This window comes from Poecile atricapillus, chromosome 4, assembly GCF_030490865.1.
Source record: "Poecile atricapillus isolate bPoeAtr1 chromosome 4, bPoeAtr1.hap1, whole genome shotgun sequence".
Taxonomy (NCBI): Eukaryota; Metazoa; Chordata; class Aves; order Passeriformes; family Paridae; genus Poecile; species Poecile atricapillus.
Window position 1 is genome coordinate 75,014,903 of NC_081252.1, and position 21,246 is coordinate 75,036,148.

The window sequence follows — 21,246 nt, forward strand, 5'->3', positions numbered from 1 at the left end:
TTGGGATATGGGATGTTCCCAGGGAGGGGAGGTGTCATTCCCTTCAGGCCCTGCTCCCGTTTTTAAATTAAATGAAATTAAATTAAATTGATTGGAATTTAATTTAATTTAATTTTACATTTTTGGTCTAAAAGTCCTACTCAGAATTCTTCTCCCAGAATCCCAGGATCACTGAGGTGGGAAAAGCTCTCCAAGGTCACTGAGTCCGAGCTGTGCCTGATTCCCACCTCAGCACCGAAAACCACATCCAGGAATTCCTTGGAAACCTCCAGGGATGAGGATTCCCAACCTCCCTGGGCACCTCCAATCCCTGACTGCCCTTTCCATGAGGAAATTCCTGCTGCTGTCCAGCCTGAGCTGATCCTGGTCCAGCCTGAGGCTGTTCCCTCTTTTCCTGTTATTCCCTGGGGTCAGATCCCAACTCCCACCAGGTTCTAACATTCCAGGGAGGTGTGGAGAGCCAGAAGGTCCCTCTGGATCCCTGTTTCTTCCAGGCTGAGCTCCATTCCCAGCTCCCTCAGCTTTTCCTGGTGCTCCAGCCCCTTTCCCGCCTCCCTCAGCTTCTCCTCAGGATTTACATCCATCGAGACATTCCCAAATATCCCTAAAATAATTTTAAAATAACTTTTAATGCCATTTTTTCATTGAGGAATCCTCCCTTCCCACCCAAGGATCCCAGCTCTCCCTGGAGAGGTTCAGGCATTCCGGTTTGGAATCTCCCAGGATTTCAGGGATCTGTTCTTCCGTGCAGGGAAAGCTCCAGATGTGGGTGGATCTGTTTCCCAAATCCCTGGGACATCCCGGCCCCCCTTTCAACGTCACTCCACGCAAAGCCAAGAGGTAACTTCCCATTTCTTCCACATCTTTTCTTTTGGGAAAGGAGTTGGGAATGCTTGGAAGCCTCAGGTGGGGATGGATTCACCAACCTGGATGAGGGACAGGTGTGGGATCATCTCCAGGAAAACGGATCCCATAGGGAAATCCCTCAGCGGGACAACTGATGAGTTTTCCACCTTCCCATGGTTTTATTCCCGGGATTTTCCAGGTTCTACCTACGCTGCATCATCTGGAACGCCAAGGACGTGATCCTGGACGACCTCAGCATCACTGGGGAGAAGATGAGCGACATCTACGTCAAAGGGTGAGCGTCCCGCTCCGGAGTCTCCCGGATTCCGGAGGCTGGAGGTGCAGGAGAAGCTGGGAAGGATTTTAGGTGTTCCTTGGGTTGGGATTGCTGGGATAGACCTGGATCCTGCTGGGATGGAGGGGCCCTCATGGCTCTCCAGTTATGGATCCATGAATTTCCAGCTGTGGATTCACATCTCCGACAATGGATCCACCCCTTTCTGACCATGGATCCAAACATTTCCAGCCATGGATCCAAACCTTTCCAAATATGGATCTACCCCTTTCCAAACATGGATCCAAACATTTCCAGCCATGGATCCACCCCTTTCCAAGAATGGATCCCATCTCCAACTGTAGATCCACATCTTTCCAGTCATGGATCCACATCTTCCAAGTCATGGATCCACATCTTCCCAGCCATGGATCCAAACCTTTCCAAATATGGATCTACCCCTTTCCAAACATGGATCCAAACATTTCCAGCCATGGATCCACCCTTTTCCAACCATAGATCCTATCTCCAGCTGTGGATCCACATCTTTCCAGTCATGGATCCAAACCTTTCCAACCATGGATCCAAACCTTTCCATCCATGGATCCACACTTCTCCATCCATGGATCCACATCTCCTCCATCCATGGATCCAAACCTTTCCAGCCATGGATCCAAACCTTTCCATCCATGGATCCACACTTCTCCATCCATGGATCCAAACCTTTCCAGCCATGGATCCATCCCTTTCCATCCATGGATCCACACCATTCCAACCATGGATCCACATCTCCTCCAAACATGAATCCACATCTTTCCAACCATGGATCCAAACCTTTCCAGCCATGGATCCACACTTCTCCACCCATGGATCCAAACCTTTCCAAATATGGATCCCATCTCCAGCTGTGGATCCACATCTTTCCAGCCATGGATCCACACTTCTCCGTCCATGGATCTAAACCTTTCCAGCCATGGATCCACACCATTCCAACTATGGATCCACACCTTTCCATCCATGAATCCACCCCTCTCCATCCATGAATCCACACCTTTCCATCCATGGATCCACACCATTCCAACTATGGATCCACACTTCTGCAGATGCACATTTCCCACTATGGATGCACACCTTTCCAGCAACGGATCCACACCTCTCCATCCATGGATCCAGCTTTTTGGAAGAGACACATCTCTGCTGAGCCCACAACTTTTTCCTTTGGATCTCCAGGATGATCCCAGGGCAATATTTTTCCTTGGATGTTCCCATAGCGGGATAAGGTGTGGGAGCAGCCTGGCCATGGGGAGAGGAGCTCGTTGTCTGCTCATTCCCAGCCTTTTTCCAGGCTCATAGACTGGATTATTTCTTTGGAATTCCCATTATTCCTGGAAAAAGCTCCTCTGGCACTTTTTTTTCTCTTTTTTTTCCTTTTTTCCTTTTTTTGCCTTTTCTCTCTTTTTTCCGTTTTCCCCCTTTTTTTCCTTTTCTCCCTTTTTTTTCCTTTTCCCCCTTTTTTCCCTTTTCCCCCTTTTCCCCCTTTTCCCCCTTTTCCCCCTTTTCCTCCTTTTCCCCCTTTTCCCCCTTTTCCCCCTTTTCTTCCCTTTTCCCCTTTCCCCTTTTTTCTTTTCCCCCTTTCTCCTCCTTTTCCCCCTTTTCCCCCCTTTTCCCCCCTTTTTCCCCTTTTTTCCCCTTTTTTTCCTTTTTTTCCTTTTTTCCCCCTTTTTTCCCCCTTTTTTCCCCTTTTTTTCCCCTTCCCCTTTCCCTTTTCCCCTTTTTTCCCCCCTTTTCCCTTCCCAACTCCATTTAGGATTTATCTCATGCTAAAAAATGCAATCCCAGCCAAGGGAGCTCCTTTTTTTTGTGCCTTTTTGGGATTTACGGGCAGGAAGAGGTGGGATTTGGGAACAGACTGTAAATCCCTGGTTTACAATCCCGATTTTCCCCCCGTAAATCCCAAATGTCGCGCGGCTTTCCTGGTATTCCCATCAAGTCCGTTGTTATCAGCTCCAGTTGAGCTGTTCCGCGTCTTTTGGGGCTCCTAAAAAGTCGTGCTGCTGGAAAAGTGGGAGCATCCAGGGATTGCTGAGATCCTTTTCCCAATTTTTAGCACCCAAGAGAATCCTGCAAGGCTTGAAATGAGTAAAACCTTGCTCAGCTTCCAGATCTCCCATCCCAAAGGAAAACAATCCTGAAAAATCCTGTTGGGAAGGGGTGAAGTGATCCTTTTTGTGCCTGAGGATCTGCCCTTTGGATCGGGAATCCAGTGGGGACCGTTCCCATTCCTTCCATCCATTGATGTCTCCGGAACAGGAGCTGGAACCTGTCTATCCTGGATTGGATACGAGGGAAAAATTCTTCATGGAAAAGCTGTCAAGCAGTGGAATGGGATTCCCAAGGAATGGTGGAGCCAGGCTGGGAGAGCTGGGAATGTTCCCCTGGAGAAGGGCAAAATGCAGGGAATGCTGAGAGTCCCTGCAGGGGCTCCAGGAGAGCTGGAGAGGGACTGGGGCCAAGGGCTGCAGGGACAGGAGCCAGGGAATGGCTTCCCAAGGGAAAGGGGAGATTGGGCTGGGATCTTGGCAAGGAATTCCTGCCTGGGCTTCTGCAATTCCCAGATTTGCTGGGGCTGCCCCTGGATCCCTGGGAATGCCCAAGGCCGGGTTGGATATCGGGATTGGATCCAGCTGGGATCCTGGGAGCTGTCCCTGCCCATGGAATGGGATGAGCTTTCAGATCCCTTCCCACCAAAACCATTCCACGATTCCACAATTCTGGACTTGCTACCCCCAGACTGAATTCCCAGCTCTGGGACTGCTGCATTCCCTCTCCCACCTCCAGGTTTTCCCCATCCCCAGCAGCCACCGGGATCTGGAATATTCCATTTCCATTTGGATCTTGTGACATTGAGCGAGATCCCAAATCATTGCCACGATCCCGGTTTTCCACAGGCTCCGTTTCTCCCTGGCAGGTGGCTGGTGGGACACGAGGAGAACAAGCAGAAGACGGATGTCCACTACAGATCCATGGGAGGAGAAGGGAATTTCAACTGGAGATTCATCTTTCCCTTCGATTATCTCCCGGCGGAGCAGATGTGCCACGTGGCCAAGAAGGTGAGAGGTCCTGGATGGAATTTCTGCATCCCGGTGGGAATTCTGGGGTGGAACAGGAATTTTAGACCTTCACAAGCAGAGCCGTGCAAAGCTTGGCTTTTCCGTGGTGTTGACGGCGAAATTTTGGGAATTTCATTTGAAAATCCGTGTTTGGAAGCGAAATGGGGTTGGTAATTAGAGGTAGGGATTTTTTTTAAGAGACAGATTCCTCTGGGAAACATTCGGAGCAGGAAAAATCTTGGAAGAAGTGTCCAATGGGACAATGGGGATATTCCAAAGCTGGAGACGGCGATTCCATGGCGATGGTTTGGTGGGAATCTCTGTTTTCCGACATGGAATAACCGGAGTCGTGCTGTGCAAAAACTTCCCGGAAAAGGCTAAAAATCAGGAAAGGAAGGAGCTGCCTCCAAATTCTGATGGGAACACAGATTGCGATGTGCCACTGGAAGAAAATCTTTGGATTCAGGGAGAGGATTGGATTGGGAGTTGAAGGGGATGGGGTTTTTTGGATGGGATTTCGATCCCCTCGTTCTTCCGGCTGCTCCTTGGATCAGCTCACGGGAATTGCAGGGATGGAAGGAAACGGGAATGGAGTTGGGATGGGTGCATGGAATAACACAAAGGAAAATTGGATGGGAATGATGGGAATTAGGGAAAATTGGGCACCAAGCAGTCGAGGAGATCCATTAATTTATATTTCCTTCACCTGGAGATCAAAAGGAATTATCCAAGGGAAGATTCTCTGTCCATGGCAGGGGATGGAACTGGATCATCTTTAAGGTCCCTTCCAACCCAAACCATTCCATGATTCCCTGATTTTTGGCTCTCTGTGGGCTGTGGGCAGCAGGGAAAATCCCGGCACCTCCCTGGAGGCTCCAAGTCCTTTGTTCACCTCATCCCGAGCCTTCATCCCTTGAGGATGCTCGGATTTGGGACACCAGCAGGAATTTCCTCATGGGAAGGGCGGTCCGGCCTTGGAATTGCCCAGAGAGGTTTGGAGTCCCTATCCCTGGAAATATCCAAGGAATTCCTGGATGTGGCCCGCAGTGCCAAGCTGGGGATCAATCTCAGGTTGCGCTTGATCATCCTGGAAGATTTTCCAAGCTCAACAATTCCATGATTCCTACTCCCTGCTTTTAGCTCAGAATTCACAGAATATGAGGTGCCCAAAGATTCCCTCTTGTGACGGGATCATCCCTGGGATCCCCAAAACCCACCCAGATCCCCATCCCCATCTCATTTTCCACGGAACCAGCGCCTCGGCTGGGAAGATGCCGAGCGAATCCCCCATCCCAGGCAATTCCCAGCTTCCAAAACCCCTTCCCGTGCAGTTCCAACGACTGACAGAATTCCAGCTGGGCCCGTTTCACGCTTCATATCCAACAAATCCCAAGTACAGGGTGTACTACATCCAATTATCCCGCTTGGAAAAAGCCAAGACCCCGTCCATAAACCCTTTTAAGCAAATCCATCCCGCTGTGCCGATCTGGAATCTTTTCCCACCACGTGGCTTCCAACGCTGGATCCGAAAATAAACACCTTGTAAAAGCTCTCTGTAAAGGCCGGAATAATGAAGGAAAAGCCGGCTGGAGCATTCCAGCTCCGGGAATTTTTTGATCTCGCCATGTGCTGTTTGAACTCCGGCTCGGTTCCTGCGGCCGTAAAAAATCCCGGCTGGAAAGGCGGGCGCTGGAAGGTGGAATTTCAATCAAAAGTCGGGAGCAACTGTGGGGAATTGGGAGCTGCTGAAAACCACCTGTGCCCAACCGGGAGGGAGGGAGAGAGTTTTCCGCTGGTTTTCCTTTGTTTTCTCCGTGCTGGAGCTCCCAGGAGCGTGGCCAGGTGGATTAGGAATCATGGAATTGTGGAATGGCTTGGGTAGAAAGGGAGCTGGAATCTCATCCAGGGATAAATTCCACCATCACAGATGGATCCAGCCTGGCCTTGGGCATTCCCAGGGATCCAGGGGCAGCCCCAGCAAATCTGGGAATTGCAGAATCCCAGGCAGGAATTCCTTGCCAAGATCCCAGCCCAATCTCCCCTTTCCCTTGGGAAGCCATTCCCTGGCTCCTGTCATTCCAGTCCCTCTCCAGCTCTCCTGGAGCCCCTTCAGGCCCTGGAAAAGACTCTGACTTTTCCCTGGATCCTTCTCTTCCAATTCCAGGAATCCCAGCTCTCCCTGCATTTCCCACAGCAGAGCTGCTCCATCCCTCTGGATCTTCCTGGTGCCTCCTCCAGATCGCTCCAAGAGCTCCAGGTCCTTCCCCTGATGGGAATTCCAGAACTGGAATTCCTGTAGGTGATGTCTCCATGACTCATCCCGACCCAGGCTGGATAACCCCTGGATAAGAGGGTGTCCATGTTATTTTATTCTGATGGGAATGGTTGGGAGCCTGGAAAATCCAGGGAAAATCCAGGGAAAACCCAGGTGCCACTCTTATTCCTCCTTTCCTGAACCTTCCAACCACTTCCAGATGGTTTTCCATAACTTTCCTGGTTGGATTAACGTTATAAAGATTTTTCTTCTCAGTCTGAGAATTCCCCCCCGTCCGAGTTTCTAAAATATTTCCATGGAAAAGAAATATTCCCATCTTTAGGACAGCTCTTCTGAAAACATGGAAATGCTTTTTTCAAGCTTTTCTCAGCATTCCTTTGGAATTTCCATCCTTTTTCCTGCTTTTTTTTGGTGCCATCTTTCTCTTCCAGCCCTGGAAAGAGAAGATATATTCCATATATTTTGCCCCTGGAAAAGTCAATCCGTGTTGGCTTCACGGGAGGAGCACATTCCCGGGTTTTGGAGTTCGGTAGGAAAACAGTTTCTGGCATGGAAAACAAGAAAATCACGGAATGATTTAGGATGGAAAAACCCTCGAAGATCACCAGCTGTGCCAAGGCCACCACTGTCCCCAAGTGCCACATCCTGAGGGATTTTAAATCATTCCAGGGATGGACATTCCATCGTTTCCCTGGGCAGCCTCTGCCTGGCTGGAAAACCTATTCCATGAAGGAATATTCCCAAAATTCCAACAGAAACTGGAAGTTTAAAGTTTGGATTCCCGGTCTAAGTCTGTTACCGGATAGGTCGTGGAACAGCCGGACAATCCGAGGTCACCTGGATGTGGATCCCGTTTTCCCAGGCATCCACTCAGGGAAGAGCTCGGCTCCTGCATCCCGCAGGTGCTGTGGGGTGGAAAATGCATGGAATTGGTTATGGAATGTTCAGCTTCCCGTGCCAGTTCTGGATCTGGGAAGTTCTTTAGGGTGAGAAAGGGTTTTCATGGAATGTCGGAGCAAACGGCGTCTCCATGGTTGTGCTGTGGCCGGTTCTGGGATTTTTATGGACATGGAAGGGCTGGAGCGTGTCCAGGGAAGGGAACGGAGCTGGGAATGGTCTAGAGCACCAGGAAAAGCTGAGAGAGCTGGGAAAGGGAGAAAAGGAGGATCCAGAGGAACCTTCTGGCTCTCCACACCTCCCTGGAATGTTGGAACCTGGTGGGAGTTGGGATCTGACCCCAGGGAATAACAGGAAAAGAGGGAACGGCCTCAGGCTGTGCCAGGATCAGCTCAGGCTGGACAGCAGCAGGAATTTCCTCATGGAAAAGGTGGTCAGGGATTGGAAGTGCCCAGGGAGGTTTGGAATCCTCATCCCTGGAGGTTTCCAAGGAATTCCTGGATGTGGCTCTCAGTGCCGAGGTGGGAATCGCGCACAGCTCGGGTTCGATGATCCTGGAGTATTTTCCAACCTCAGGGATTCTGTGACATCCAAGGGCAATCTCCTGCATGTCCAGAACTCCCAAATTCCTGCAGGACGAGGCTGAAACGGGAATTTCCGGAAGCAGATTTCTTCACCTTCCCGAAAATCAGATTTCCTCCACTGTATTCTGGAGCACATTCAGAATCCAGGAGAAATGCCGCCCTGTCAACACTTTCCCGGGAATCAGAGCCCGTTTTTTCCCTGCCTTCCCTGCTGCTTTATCCACAAAAATCCATAAAATATCCCGGAGCCTCCCCTCGCTTGGAAAACAAACCCCCAAACAATAATTCCATCCTTTTTTCCCCACGGCGTGGCCGAGGCCGGGATATAAATTTCGCGCTCCGGGTTGTTTTTATAGGGAATGCTCGGAGCTTGATTTAATCACGGAAGCGAATTTCCCGCCACCTTGGAAGGGACCCATAAACTTTGCTTGGCATCGAATTCCCCCTTCCCGATTCCCTGTTCCTTTTCCTGCTTTTCCAGTGGAGTTCTGGGTGTTCCCAGCTTGACAGGGCTCGGAGCAGGGAGGTTTTGTCTCCGGCCAAATGATGTTTTATGGTGTTTTTCCATGAAAAAAAGAGGGCATTTGGAGAGATGGAGGATTGAATTCCCACCTGGAAAGGGTCGAGCTATCCCTGGAATGCTGGGATGTTGGGATTGGGATACAGAGCCAAGGTTTTGTTCCCTTTTTCCTTGGATGTTGCAGTGGGAAGGAGGGAAGGTGGAATCCCAAAGTCTGCTGGGTTTGCCAGCAGTTCCGTGGAATCGTGGAATGGTTTGGGATGAGAAGGGCCTCAAAGCCCATCCAGGGAAACATTCCACGATCCCAGGTGGATCCAAACCCCGTCCAACCTAGCCTTGGACACTTCCAGGGATGGGACAACCACGGCTTCTCAGGGAATTCCATCCCATCTCCTCCCCAGCCTGGAATTCCTTCCCAACATCCCATCCTTCAGCTTCATTATCCCGAGGGACACGGATCTGGTTGGGAAAGGTGGGAGATGATCCCAGGTGTGAGGTTTGCTTCAAGTTCAGCTCCACATGGATGGGATGGAGGAAGGAGAAATTCCAACGAATCCTTGGGAAGCTGCATCAACCTGGAAGGGAGCGTGGGATGTGCCTGGAGCGTGGACAAATCCCTGGAATTTGGGAGTGATGGCATGGACCTCTGAGCCAGGGATTCACCGGGAAGAAGAGGACACGGAGCTCATGGAAGTTTCCTTTCCAGAGAATATTCCAGCCTGGAAATGAGATGCTCTTGAAGGTCCCTTCCAGCCCGAACCAGTCCGGAATTCCATGTAATTCCCCCTTTTCCAAGCTTAGAAGGGCACCTGGATTTCTCCAGGAAGGGGCAATCCAAAGGAGGTGGTCACCTCGGATCTTCCAGCGCCTGGGAATTTTCCAGCCCCTCCTGAGGTCATCACATCTTTCTTATCCATGGATCCATGGCTCCCGTGTCCCTGTGGATCCCTTCTTTTCCCACTTTCTGGGAAAGGGAAGAATCGCCATCAACTCTTCCCCCTTTTTTAGCAGTTTAAATTCAAAACAGCTGGAAAAGCTGGGGAAAAGAATCCCCCTGGATAAACATCCATCCCAACCAGCAGAGGGGAGACAGGGAATTTTCCATGGAGTTCACTTGAGATTTCTGGATTATCCAATATCTCAAATGCATCCGTAAAATGCTCCAGTGCAAAATTCCTGGCACGTTTTCCCAAAACCGGGCAGGGAACGGAGTGAAACTGAAATGGAACCATCCAGGGGGATCTCTTAAAAATGAATCCAATGGGATCGAAGTGCCCACGAGCTCCCAGCGGGAATATTTATGTTCCCATGGAATGCGACACCTTTTTCCTCCTTTTTTTTTTTAATAATTTAATATCGGATGAAATAACGAATCTGAGCCTTGGGGTGAATTTATGGAGCGAGGGATGAATAATGCTGGAGTTTCCTGGTTTTAATTAAATCCCGGGATTTCTGACACTTCCAGGAGGAATTGCCACCGGGACAACCTCGGAGTGGGGTCAGGAATCCCACTGGGATTTTCCTGCTCTTTGCTGGAGCCAGGAATAACAATCCCAATTATCCCTGGGCTTTGGGAGAGATTTTGTCTTTCTCCTTTATCCCAACATTTCTTTTTGGACATCAGCAGGAATTTCCTCATGGAAAAGGTGGTCAGGGATTGGAAGCCTCCAGGGAGATTTGGAATCCCCATCCCTGAAAGTATCCAAGGAATTCTCGGATGCTGAGGTGGGGATTGGGCACAGCTTGGATTCGCTGATCCTGGAGGACTTTTCCAACCTCCGGGATTCTGGAATTCTCAGTCCTAACTCCCAGGCATCCCTACAGTGGTGTTTGGATCCCTGTTGGAAAAAATTCCTGATTTCAAGCACAGAAAAAGGGAAGTGGATGCTGCTTCCCAGGCACTGGATATTCCTTACTCTGGGGTGCAGAATTGATGGATGAAATCTCCGTTTTCCAGTGGAATTCCCAAACTTGGAAGTGCAGGAATGAGGACCAGGTGTTGTTGGGAATTCCCTTCCCAGGCCCCAAACTGGGATGTGGACCCAGAACTCCTGGAGGAAAACCTGGAATGCTGGAAGAGGTGGAAAATCCTTTGATGTCCAGCATTTCTGTTTAATTGTTTCCTGGGATTTTTGGGGGTCCTAAAATGGGATGTGGATCCCTAAATCCTGGAGGGAAAGCTGGAAAAGGTGGAAAATCCTTTGATTTCCAGCATTTCCATTTCATTTTCTGTTGGGATTTGGGATTTTGGGAGGGGCTTTTTGGTTGGGATTTTTTCTTTAATGCAGGAATGTGAAGATCCCAAATCCATCCCAAGCTCCATCAGCGCTCCCAAAAAACCTTTTCCAGAGCCCAGCTCTTCCCAATGCTCCTCAGGGATATTTTAGGAGCAAATCTCAGGATTTCAAGTGGCTGTCCAGGGGCTGCTCCAGGTTTGTTTTTAGGAGAGGGATGATCAGCGGGATGGAGCAGCTCTGCTGGGAGAAAAAGCTGGGAGAGCTGGGAATGTTCCCCTGGAGAAGGGCAAAATCCCGGGAATGCTGAGAGTCCCTGCAGGGGTTCCAGGAGAGCTGGAGAGGGACTGGGGCCAAGGGCTGCAGGGACAGGAGCCAGGGAATGGCTTCCCAAGGGAAAGGGGAGATTGGGCTGGGATCTTGGCAAGGAATTCCTGCCTGGGATTCTGCAATTCCCAGATTTGCTGGGGCTGCCCCTGGATCCCTGGGAATGCCCAAGGCCAGGTTAGACATTGGGCCTGGGAGCAGCGTGTGTGATATCAGCAGATTCCTGGGATACCACGGAATCCTCCTTTCCATATCCATATTCCAAGGATAAATTTGGGAGCCGTGGGTGGCCTGAATTTGGTGGTCTCTGGTTGTCTCCGCCCGTGACGGAGCTGGGATCGGATCCTTGGTGGATCCAGAAGGGAAAGGATCCTTGGGAATTCAGAAGTTCTGATTTAGGTGTCAATCCCATATTTTTCCATGAATTTAGGGGAAAGGCGAAGTTTGGCCACTCAACTCTTGTTGCTCTCTTCACCTTGGAGAGTTTTCCTCATTGGAATTGTGGGAATTTCTGTCGATCCTAAAGATCCTGTTTGGGATCCCACGGAGCCTTTTCCTAAATTAAATCAAATTCATTAAATGAAGTTAATTACAATAATTTAAATCATTAAATTGAGGCATAAATTGTTGCCAACACCTTCCAGAAACATCTTGGGTTTTTCACTGGTTATCCTTATCCAAGAGTTTTCCAGAGCCTGTGCTCCTGCAGGACACCCCAGGAATTCCAGGATTTCCAGACCCTGCTCAGTTCTTCTGGTGAATCTTTCATTTTCCTGTGGTTTCTTTCCTGGTGGGATTTTAGGAACACTTCTGGAGCTTGGACAAGACAGAAAACAAGATCCCACCGCAGTTGGTCCTCCAGATCTGGGACAACGACAAGTTCTCCTTCGATGACTATTTGGGTGAGTTGGGAATTTTGGGATCCATCCCAAAAAAGGGGAAACATCAGGTTGTCTGGGGATGCCGAATCCCTGGAGGTGTCCAAGGCCAGTTTGGATGGGACTTGGAGCCCCCTGGGATAGCGGAAGTCGGGAGTTTGGATTGGGATGATTTGGGATGGCCCAAACTCCACGGGATCAGGGAACATTCCATGTTTCAAGGGTTATCCCACTGAGATGTCTCTCTTGGAATGTTCTTCCTTGCAGGATCCATCCAGATGGATCTCAACAGGATGCCCAAGCCTGCCAAGACGGCGGAAAAATGTTCCTTGGATCTCGTGGATGATTCCCTGTCCTCCGGGCGCTCCGTGTCCCTCTTTGAGCAGAAAACCGTCAAGGGCTGGTGGCCCTGTGTGGCCGAGCAGGAGCAGCAGAAGATCCTGGCGGTAACGTGGCCTCTCCATGTTTTCCCATGGATTCACTCCAATTCCCATCCCTGGAATGGTTGGATGAGGATTGGAGCACCCTGGGATAGCGGAAATTTCCCTGCCCGTGAGGTGGGAATGGCTGGGCTTCAAATTCCTTTCTAATCCAAAGCATTCCAGAATTCCCTGGAAGCTTCATTCAATCCAAGGCAAGGAATTTCCATTTCCAGCTGGAGGTTTTGTGGATCCAGCCCGCACTTGGCTGGAAGTTTTCTGTGCAGAGGAATGATCGGGATTTGTGGGATTTTCACCGTGGTTTTTGGAATGTGCCACCAAGTTTGGCTCCGTATCACGGCTATTCCCAACGATTTCGTGTCCTAAACACTGGGAAAAAAATTCCTGCTGTCCCAGAGGTAGATTTAAAGGTGGATGGGCTCCTCTTCCAGGTTTTGGTGAGGGAATCCAAGCGGGGAATTGGAAACCTGAGCTGCTTTCAGGGAAATCAGGAATCAGGGAATTGGGAAAGACTGGATGTGGCCCTCAGCGATGATCGGTCACAGCTCGGAATTTATCCCAGAGGTTTTCCCAGTCTCAGTGATCCTGGGATTCTGGGGTTGACCAAATTTGGGTGTCAGTGGGATGTGGGATTTCCTGGAATATCTCCAGTGACAGGTGAGGGGTCTCTGGAATCCTGGGATCCTTGTGGTCATTGCTGGGAATGGTTTGTGATCAAAGGATATTTTCTTCCTCTAATCCCAGTTTTCCATCCCATGTTCATTCCTCACTTTTCCCCCCTGTTTTTTGGGATAATAAATCTGGTTTTGTTTATCCCATCCAGGGCAAACTGGAGATGACTTTGGAAATCGTGGCGGAACAGGAGCACGAGGAGCGTCCAGCCGGGATGGGACGGGATGAGCCAAACATGAACCCCAGGCTGGAGGATCCCAAGTAAGAACATCCCAAAGGGAAAAGCAACAACCAGGGCATGGAATTCTCCAGGTCCAGATGGGAATACTGGGTTTCCAGCTGGAGGGAATTGGGCTGGACTGGGTTTGAACCCGGGTAGGATCCACTCAGAGCTCGTGGAGGAGGGGAGACAGTCCAGGGAAATTGGGATTGTGGTCTGGACCACGCATCCATTGGGATTGGGAGATCAGTCTTGGACCACCAAGGTGGACATTGGTGGGATGTATCCAGAAATATGGAAGAGCTGAAAACAGTGGGGTTGGGAGGTTGGTCTGGACCATGAATCCATTGGGATTGGGAGGTTGGTCTGGACCATGAATCCATTGGGATTGGGAGATTGGTCTGGACATTGGTGGGATATATCCAAAAAGATGGAAGAGCTGAAAGCGGTGGGATTGGGAAGCTGGTGAAGACCATGAATCCACCGGGATTGGGAGATTGGTCTGGACCATGAATCCAGTGGGATTCGGGTGACAGGTCTGGATCACCAAGGTGGACATTGGTGGGATGTTTCCAGAAATATGGAAGATCTGAGAGCAGAGGGATTGGGAAATTATTCTGGACCATGAATCCAGTGGGATTGGGAGGTTGGTCTGGACCATGAATCCACTGGGACTGGGAGGTTGGTCTGGACCATGAATCCACTGGGATTGGGGAGTCTGGTCTGGAGCACCAAGGTGGACATTGGTGGGACATACCCAGAGGGATGAAGGAACTGACACATTCCAGTGGGACTGGGAAACTGGCCTGGACCCCCAGTCCAGTGGGATTGGGGGGTTGGCCTGGATCATAAATCCAGTGGGATTTAGAAGCTGGTCTTGGCCACTGGGATTGGGAGGTTGGTCTGGACCATGAATCCAATGAAATTTGGGAGGTTGACCTGGAGCACCACAAGGACATTAATGGGATGTACCCGAAAGGTGGAAGAGCTGAAAGCAATGGGATTGGGATATTGGTGGGGACCATGAATCCACTGGGATTGGGAGATTATTCTGGACCATGAATCCACTGGGATTTGGGAGACAGTTCTGTACCACCAAGTTGGACATTGGTGGGATGTATCCAGAAATATGGGAGAGCAGTGGGACTGGGAGATTATTCTGGAGCATGAATGCACTGGGATTAGGAAACTGTCTGGAGCATGAATCCACTGGGATTGGGATTCTGCTCCGGACCATGAATCCACTGGGACTGGGAGGTTGGTCTGGACCATGAATCCAATGAAATTTGGGAGGTTGATCTGGAGCACCACAAGGACATTAATGGGATGTGTCTGAAAGGTGGAAGAGCTGAAAGCAATGGGATTGGGAAATTGGTGGGGACCATGAATCCAATGGGATTGGGAGGTTGGTCTGGACCATGAATCCACTGGGATTGGGAGGTTGGTCTGGACCATGAATCCACTGGGATTGGGAGGTTGGTCTGGACCATGAATCCACTGGGATTGGGAGGTTGGTCTGGACCATGAACACAGTGAGATTGGGAGATTATTCTGGACCATGAATCCACTGGGATTTGGGAGACAGCTCTGGACCATGAATCCACTGGGATTGGGAGATTATTCTGGACCGTGAATCCACTGGGATTGGGAGATTATTCTGGACCGTGAATCCACTGGGATTTGGGAGACAGTTCTGTACCACCAAGTTGGACATTGGTGGGATGTATCCAGAAATATGGGAGAGCAGTGGGATTGGGAGATTATTCTGGAGCATGAATGCACTGGGATTGGGATTCTGCTCCGGACCACCAAGGCAGGTGGGATTGGGGATCCAGGAGGATGAAATTCCCAGGTGACCTCCCCTTCCCTTGGCTCCAGGCGTCCCGAGACCTCCTTCCTGTGGTTCACGTCCCCGTACAAGACGCTGAAGTTCATCCTGTGGCGCCGCTACAAGTGGCTGCTGCTCCTGGCCATCCTCCTCTTCATCCTGCTGCTTTTCCTGGGAATCTTCGTCTACGCCTTCCCGGTACGGAGCGGCCGGGAGAGGACGGGAATTGGTCGAGGTTCGCGGGGCGATGGAAAATTCCGTGCTGAGGAGCACAATGGGTTAAAAAGGGACTTCTTTGGGTTTGGGATCCTCGTGGGGGAAATCTGGAGGGGGTGGGAGAGTGTCCGGGGATGGGAATGGAGTTGGGAAGGGGCTGGAGAAGCTGAGGGAGCTGGGGAAGGGGCTCATCCCAGAAAAAAAGTGGGATCAGAGGGGATCTTCTGGCTCTCCACAGTTCCCTGGAAGTTTGGAGCCAGGTGGGATTTGGGATCTGCTCCCAGGGAACAACAGGACGAGAGGGAACGGCTTCAAGTTGTTCCAAGGGAATTTTAGGTTGGATATTAAGGAAAATCCCTCATGGAAAGGGGTGTCCAGCCCTGGAGCAGTGGTTGAATCCCCATCCATGGAATTATTCCAAAAACATCTGGATTTGAGGCATTTGTGGCATTTGAGGATGTGGATAATGATGAGCAAGGGCTGGGGCGCTTTTCCAACCTCAGCAATTCCATGATAATCAGGAATGGCGGAGATCCCAAAAAATCATGGGAAGGTCATTCCTGGGGTGTCCTCAGCAACACAAAATCCTGGCACTGGGACAGATCCAGAGGTTTTTCTGGGATATAGAAGGGAAAAATCTGGGATAGCTGTGCCTGCCTTGATTGCCTTTGGCAAAATTCCATGGAGCTGCCAGCTGGATTTGTCCTTGGAATAAACGAGGATGGGGCAGGGCTGGAGAAACCTCCTCCTGCTGGAAAGCTCTGCATTCCAGAAAAATCCTGGCACAGCTTTCGGGAATGTTCCAGGAGCCCTTTCCAAAGGGGCAGAGCAGGTGATATCCCAGATTCTGTGGGATCGTGGAAAAAGGAGCTCTAGGGACACAGAGCCAGGGGTTGGGCAGTGAATCCATGAGATCTGTGGGAATCCCAGAGGATGGGAATGCACAGCGGGATCCAGAGGAGAGGAAGAGGTTCCAGGAAATCAGGGAAAACTGGGAATGCTTCCCACCAGTGGGATGCTGGGATGGTGATGGAGGGAGCGGCCAAATTTATTCCAAGGGTTTGAAGAGGTGGGAATTTCTCTTCAAAAGTTCTGGGAAGAGCAGCCAAAATCCAGGAATGACTCCTGGTGCTTGTTAAATTCTTCCAATCATTCCCTTCTTTTTCCAATGATTCCATCATTCTTCCAGTGATTCCCTCTTTTTTCCAATGATTCCTTTCATTTTCCCAATCATTCCCTCATTCTTCCAGTAATTCCCTAGTTTTTTCCAATTATTCCCTCATTTTTCCAATGATTCCCTTCATTTTTCCAATCATTCCCTCATTTTCCCAATCATTCCCTTATTCTTTCAATCATTCCCTCATTCCTCCTATAATTCCCTTCATTTTTCCAATGATTCCCTTCATTTTTCCAATCATTCCCTCATTTTCCAATGATTCCCTTCATTTTTCCAATCATTCCCTTCATTTTTCCAATCATTCCCTCATTTTTCCAATGATTCCTTTCATTTTTCCAATGATTCCCTTCATTTTCCCAATCATTCCCTCATTTTTCCAATCATTCCCTTATTTTTCCAATGATTCCTTCATTTTCCAATCATTCCCTTATTCTTTCAATCATTCCCTCATTCCTCCTATAATTCCCTAGTTTTTTCCAATTATTCCCTCATTTTTCCAATGATTCCCTACATTTTTCCAATCATTCCCTTCATTTTTCCAATCATTCCCTCATTTTTCCAATGATTCCTTTCATTTTTCCAATGATTCCCTTCATTTTCCCAATCATTCCCTCATTTTTCCAATCATTCCCTTATTCTTTCAATTATTCCCTCATTCCTCCAACAATTCCCTAGTTTTTCCAATTATTCCCTCATTCTTCCAACGATTCCCTCATTTTCCCAACGATTCCCATGTTTTTCTAACCATCCCCTTATTTTCCAATCATTCAGTTAATCTTCCAGTGATTCCCTAATTTTTTCCAATGATTCCCTCATTTTTCCAGCAATTCCCTCATTTTTCCCAATCATTCCCATGTTTTTCCAACCATCCCCTTATTCTTCCAATCATTCCCTCATTCCTCCAAGAATTCCCTAGTTTTTCCAATTATTCCCTCATTCCTCCAACAATTCCCTAGTTTTTCCAATTATTGCCTCATTCTCCCAACGATTCCCTCGTTCTCCCAACGATTCCCTTATTTTCCCAACGATTTCCTTGTTTTCCCAACGATTTCCTCATTTTCCCAACGATTTCCTCATTTTCCCAACGATTTCCTCGTTTTCCCAACGATTCCCGTGTTTTCCCACCCTCCCAGAACTACGCTGCCATGAAACTGGTGAAACCTTTCAACTGAAGCTGCTCCCGTGCCTGCCTGGGAATCCGGGGAAGGAATTTTCCCTCTGGAAGTGGAGAAGGAACGACCTCACCCAGGCCTCCAGCTGCTGCCAAAGACTCCGCTTCCCTTTGGAATTCCACCTGGGAAGCGTCAACCTAACCAAAGCCTCCACCAAAATATTCCTGATTTTCCAGCCTCCTGTGTTATGTTTGAGTTTTCCCGCTGATCTGGTTGGTAAATCCCAAATTCCAGTGAAAATCCGAGGAGGGAGCGGGGAAATGATCTTCCCATCCGTGACTTGGGAATGTGGGGAGGATCCTCAGGGTAGGATTTGGGATTTGCCGGCCTGAGCAAATCCCACGGATTTCGAGCACTTTTTCCTCTCTGATCCAGCCTCAGTTTCCCTTTTTTCCCTGTATTATCCTGTTTATATATTGTAAACCTATGGAATATGTGTTGGAAAACCGGAATCTCTGGGATGACACATTGCATTCCCAAAGCTGAAATCACAGGAATGGGAAAGGCTGTGGTGGAAAACCTGGGATTTGGAGTTGCTGCTCCACAAAATCCCGGTTTTTTTTTGGATTTTGAAGCCTTTGCATTCCACCATGGAATTCTGGGGCTGGTTTTCCCTTGGAGCTGCTCCACCATCCCAGGTCTCCCATTCCAACTGGGAGAGGAATCCCAGGAGCAGCTGGGCTTTGATTTCCTCCTTTCCCGCTGCCTCCCAGCCACTTTTTTGGGAATTCTTGGTCTTTTTGGTGTCAGAATTTCCAGAATCCGAGAATCCCTGAGGTCGGAAAAGCCCTTTGGGATCACCGAGTCTGAGCCGTGCCTGATCCCCACTGAGAGCCAGATCCAGGAATTCCTTGGAAACCTCCAGGGATGAGGATTCCAAACCTTCCTGGGCGCTTCCAATCCCTTACTGCCCTTTCCATGAGGAAATTCCTGCTGCTGTCCAGCCTGAGTTGATCCTGGGAGAACCTGAGGCTGTTCCCTCTTTTCCTGTTATTCCTTGGGATCAGATCCCAACTCCCACCTGGCTCCAAACTTTCAGGGAGTTCCGGAGAGCTGGAAGCTCCCTCTGGATCCTCCTTTACCCCAGGCTGAGCCTCACTGATATTCCTTTAAAATCCCTCATTTTCCCTCATATTCCCAAAGATTCTTATGGAAAACATCCCAACGCACGCTCGCTGCCGCCAGGTGTTAATGGAGCCCAAAACCTGTCCCGGGATGGGATTTGTTTTCCAAACAAATCCGTGATCCATGACCTTCTCAGCCTCCCTGGATCCGATGGGAATGCTGGGACGTTCCCACTTTGTTCCCTCCTCCCGTCCCTGGAGCGGGATGATCCCATGGGATTTGGCATTTGGGAATTCGTGACCTTGGCAAGGTTGGATTCGAGCTCAGAGGTCTTTCCCACCCTGGATGGTTCCACAATTCCATGGAATTTTTGTTCCATGGAACCATTGTTCCATGGAGTTTCCCAGTGCTGGGAGGATGTTATTCCTCAAATTCTCATCCCACAAGGAATCATCTCCCATTTTTCCACCAGGAAAATCCCGTTAATATCCAGCTGATTCGGGATCTTCCCATCCTCCCTTCAGCTGGATGAGACTTTTCCTTGATTCCAGGTTTTCCTTGGAGTTGTGGCTGCTTTGAATGAGTGAGGAGCTGGGAAAAGTGATCCTGAGGGATCAATTTCCTGGGAAAAATCTCTGATGGCAGCTCCTGCCCCGTTCCGGCCGGGATTTTATCCTGTGCTTAAAAAAACAGGGAAAAAACCATTTGAAACGCTTTGTCGGATTGGGATGCAATCCATGGGAGATGAAATCCCAGGATTCTCGTTGGGACAGCTCCTGAATCGCACAGGGCAGCTCCTTCTCCATGTTTTCCACATGGAAAACTCACAACTTTGGGATTTCTAGGGATTTCTAGGGATTTCTAACCCATCCCTGCTGCTAAGCTCTGGCTGATCCATGGCCCTTTCCCAAAAGCTGGAGCGGAGGAATCGGCTCCGGATTTGCACGTCCCAGGGCGGAGGTTTCGTTTTCCATCGTTAAATGCTTCGTTTTCCTTCGGCTTTTCCCTAAAAACCTCCCAAGCCCGTTCCCACCTCCATCCCTGTTTGTAGCCGACCACCAGGATCTGCTCCAATTTTCCAGAGGTTTTATTATCCCGAAGGATCTGAGGAGCCGAGGAGGAAAGCTGATTCTGTTTGCCCCTTGCTGGGATTGGGAATTTGGGATTTATGGGAATTTTGGGGATTTTTGGTCCCGGCAGCTTTTCCACCAGGATCCAGCTGTGCCAGAGGGAATCTGGAATTCCCTGAGTGCTCTCCTGGAATCCACAGTGAGAATTCAGGTCCAATATCCCCCGGATTTGCAGGGATTCTGGGATTTCCCATCCTGATGTCATTCCCCGTGATCCCATCCCAAGATCTTTGAGCCAGGAGCTCCGTATGGATGAGTGATCCATGTCGGAATGACAAACACGGGATGCTCATCCCTCATCCCATCGGGAACACCACCGTCTATCCCAGAAAGACAAGGAATCCGAATCCATCCATGGGTTACCTTTGGAATGGCCAAGGCCAGCTTGGATAAGGATTGGAGCCACCCGGGATTGTGGAATGCCTGGAATGGGATGGGCTTGAAAGTTTGGGATTGGCTCCGGAGACACTTCCAGTGGGAAATCCTATTTTATTCCCTGCAAACCCGGAGCAGGGATGGGAGAGAAGGATCCAGGGCATCCAATTCCATAAAGACAGGGATTTCCAGAAGGAAATCCCTGCTCCCAGTCCAGTTCTAACACCAAGAGGATCCTGTGAAATTCTGGTGAGTAAATTCAGGCTGGAGCATCCGGAAAAACCAACTCCATCCCATTTTTTTATCCTTGAACAGCCACATCCAGCTCCGGGCCTGGGTGTGTCCGCTCCAAATCCAGGTGGGAGCTGGAGAGGGAATTCCCTGTGGCTTCCGGTTATCCAGGGAATTGGCTGGAATTTGTTCTGGATCACCCGTGCCCGCCTTATCTGCAATAATGCCCAAAGCACTGTGATTCCCAAAGAAATGCTCTGAAACATTCCCGTTCCCGGTGTTTTGATTGTGGGGATGGAATTGCAGCTCCTCTCGGGAGTGGGAATGGGAAAATCAGGATCGTGGAGAAGGGCAAAATCCTGGGAATGCTGAGAGTCCCTGCAGGGGCTCCAGGAGAGCTGGAGAGGGACTGGGGCCAAGGGCTGCAGGGACAGGAGCCAGGGAATGGCTTCCCAAGGGAAAGGGGAGATTGGGCTGGGATCTTGGCAAGGAATTCCTGCCTGGGATTCTGCAATTCCCAGATTTGCTGGGGCTGCCCCTGGATCCCTGGGAATGCCCAAGGCCAGGTTGGATATCGGGATTGGATCCAGCTGGGATGGTGGGAGCTGTCCCTGTCCATGGACGGGGTGGGATGGGATGATCCTTCAGATCCTTTCCATCCCAACCCATTCCATGATTCCAGGATTCCCTGCCCCTTCATGGAAGTCAATCACCAAACATTCGGCTGCTCGAGCACTTCCTTGATCCTGGATTTCCGCAGCCGGCTGCCGGCAGG

At 49.8% G+C, this 21,246-nt stretch overlaps 1 protein-coding gene across 9 annotated transcripts in view; it reads left to right on the forward strand.

Annotated features, from left to right (window-relative positions):
• DYSF (dysferlin) overlaps positions 1 to 20,736 on the forward strand; it is an 80,521-nt gene extending 59,785 nt beyond the window's left edge. For all 9 annotated transcript variants that reach the window (XM_058837715.1, XM_058837721.1, XM_058837719.1 and 6 more), the window contains 8 exons: positions 752 to 840; positions 1,046 to 1,141; positions 4,089 to 4,230; positions 11,870 to 11,969; positions 12,213 to 12,391; positions 13,209 to 13,318; positions 15,156 to 15,303; positions 17,632 to 20,736. In XM_058837715.1, the coding sequence (XP_058693698.1) occupies positions 752 to 840; positions 1,046 to 1,141; positions 4,089 to 4,230; positions 11,870 to 11,969; positions 12,213 to 12,391; positions 13,209 to 13,318; positions 15,156 to 15,303; positions 17,632 to 17,670 (903 nt within the window). In that variant the 3' untranslated portion in view covers positions 17,671 to 20,736. The remainder of the gene's footprint in view (positions 1 to 751; positions 841 to 1,045; positions 1,142 to 4,088; positions 4,231 to 11,869; positions 11,970 to 12,212; positions 12,392 to 13,208; positions 13,319 to 15,155; positions 15,304 to 17,631) is intronic.
• Positions 20,737 to 21,246: the final 510 nt, after the last annotated feature.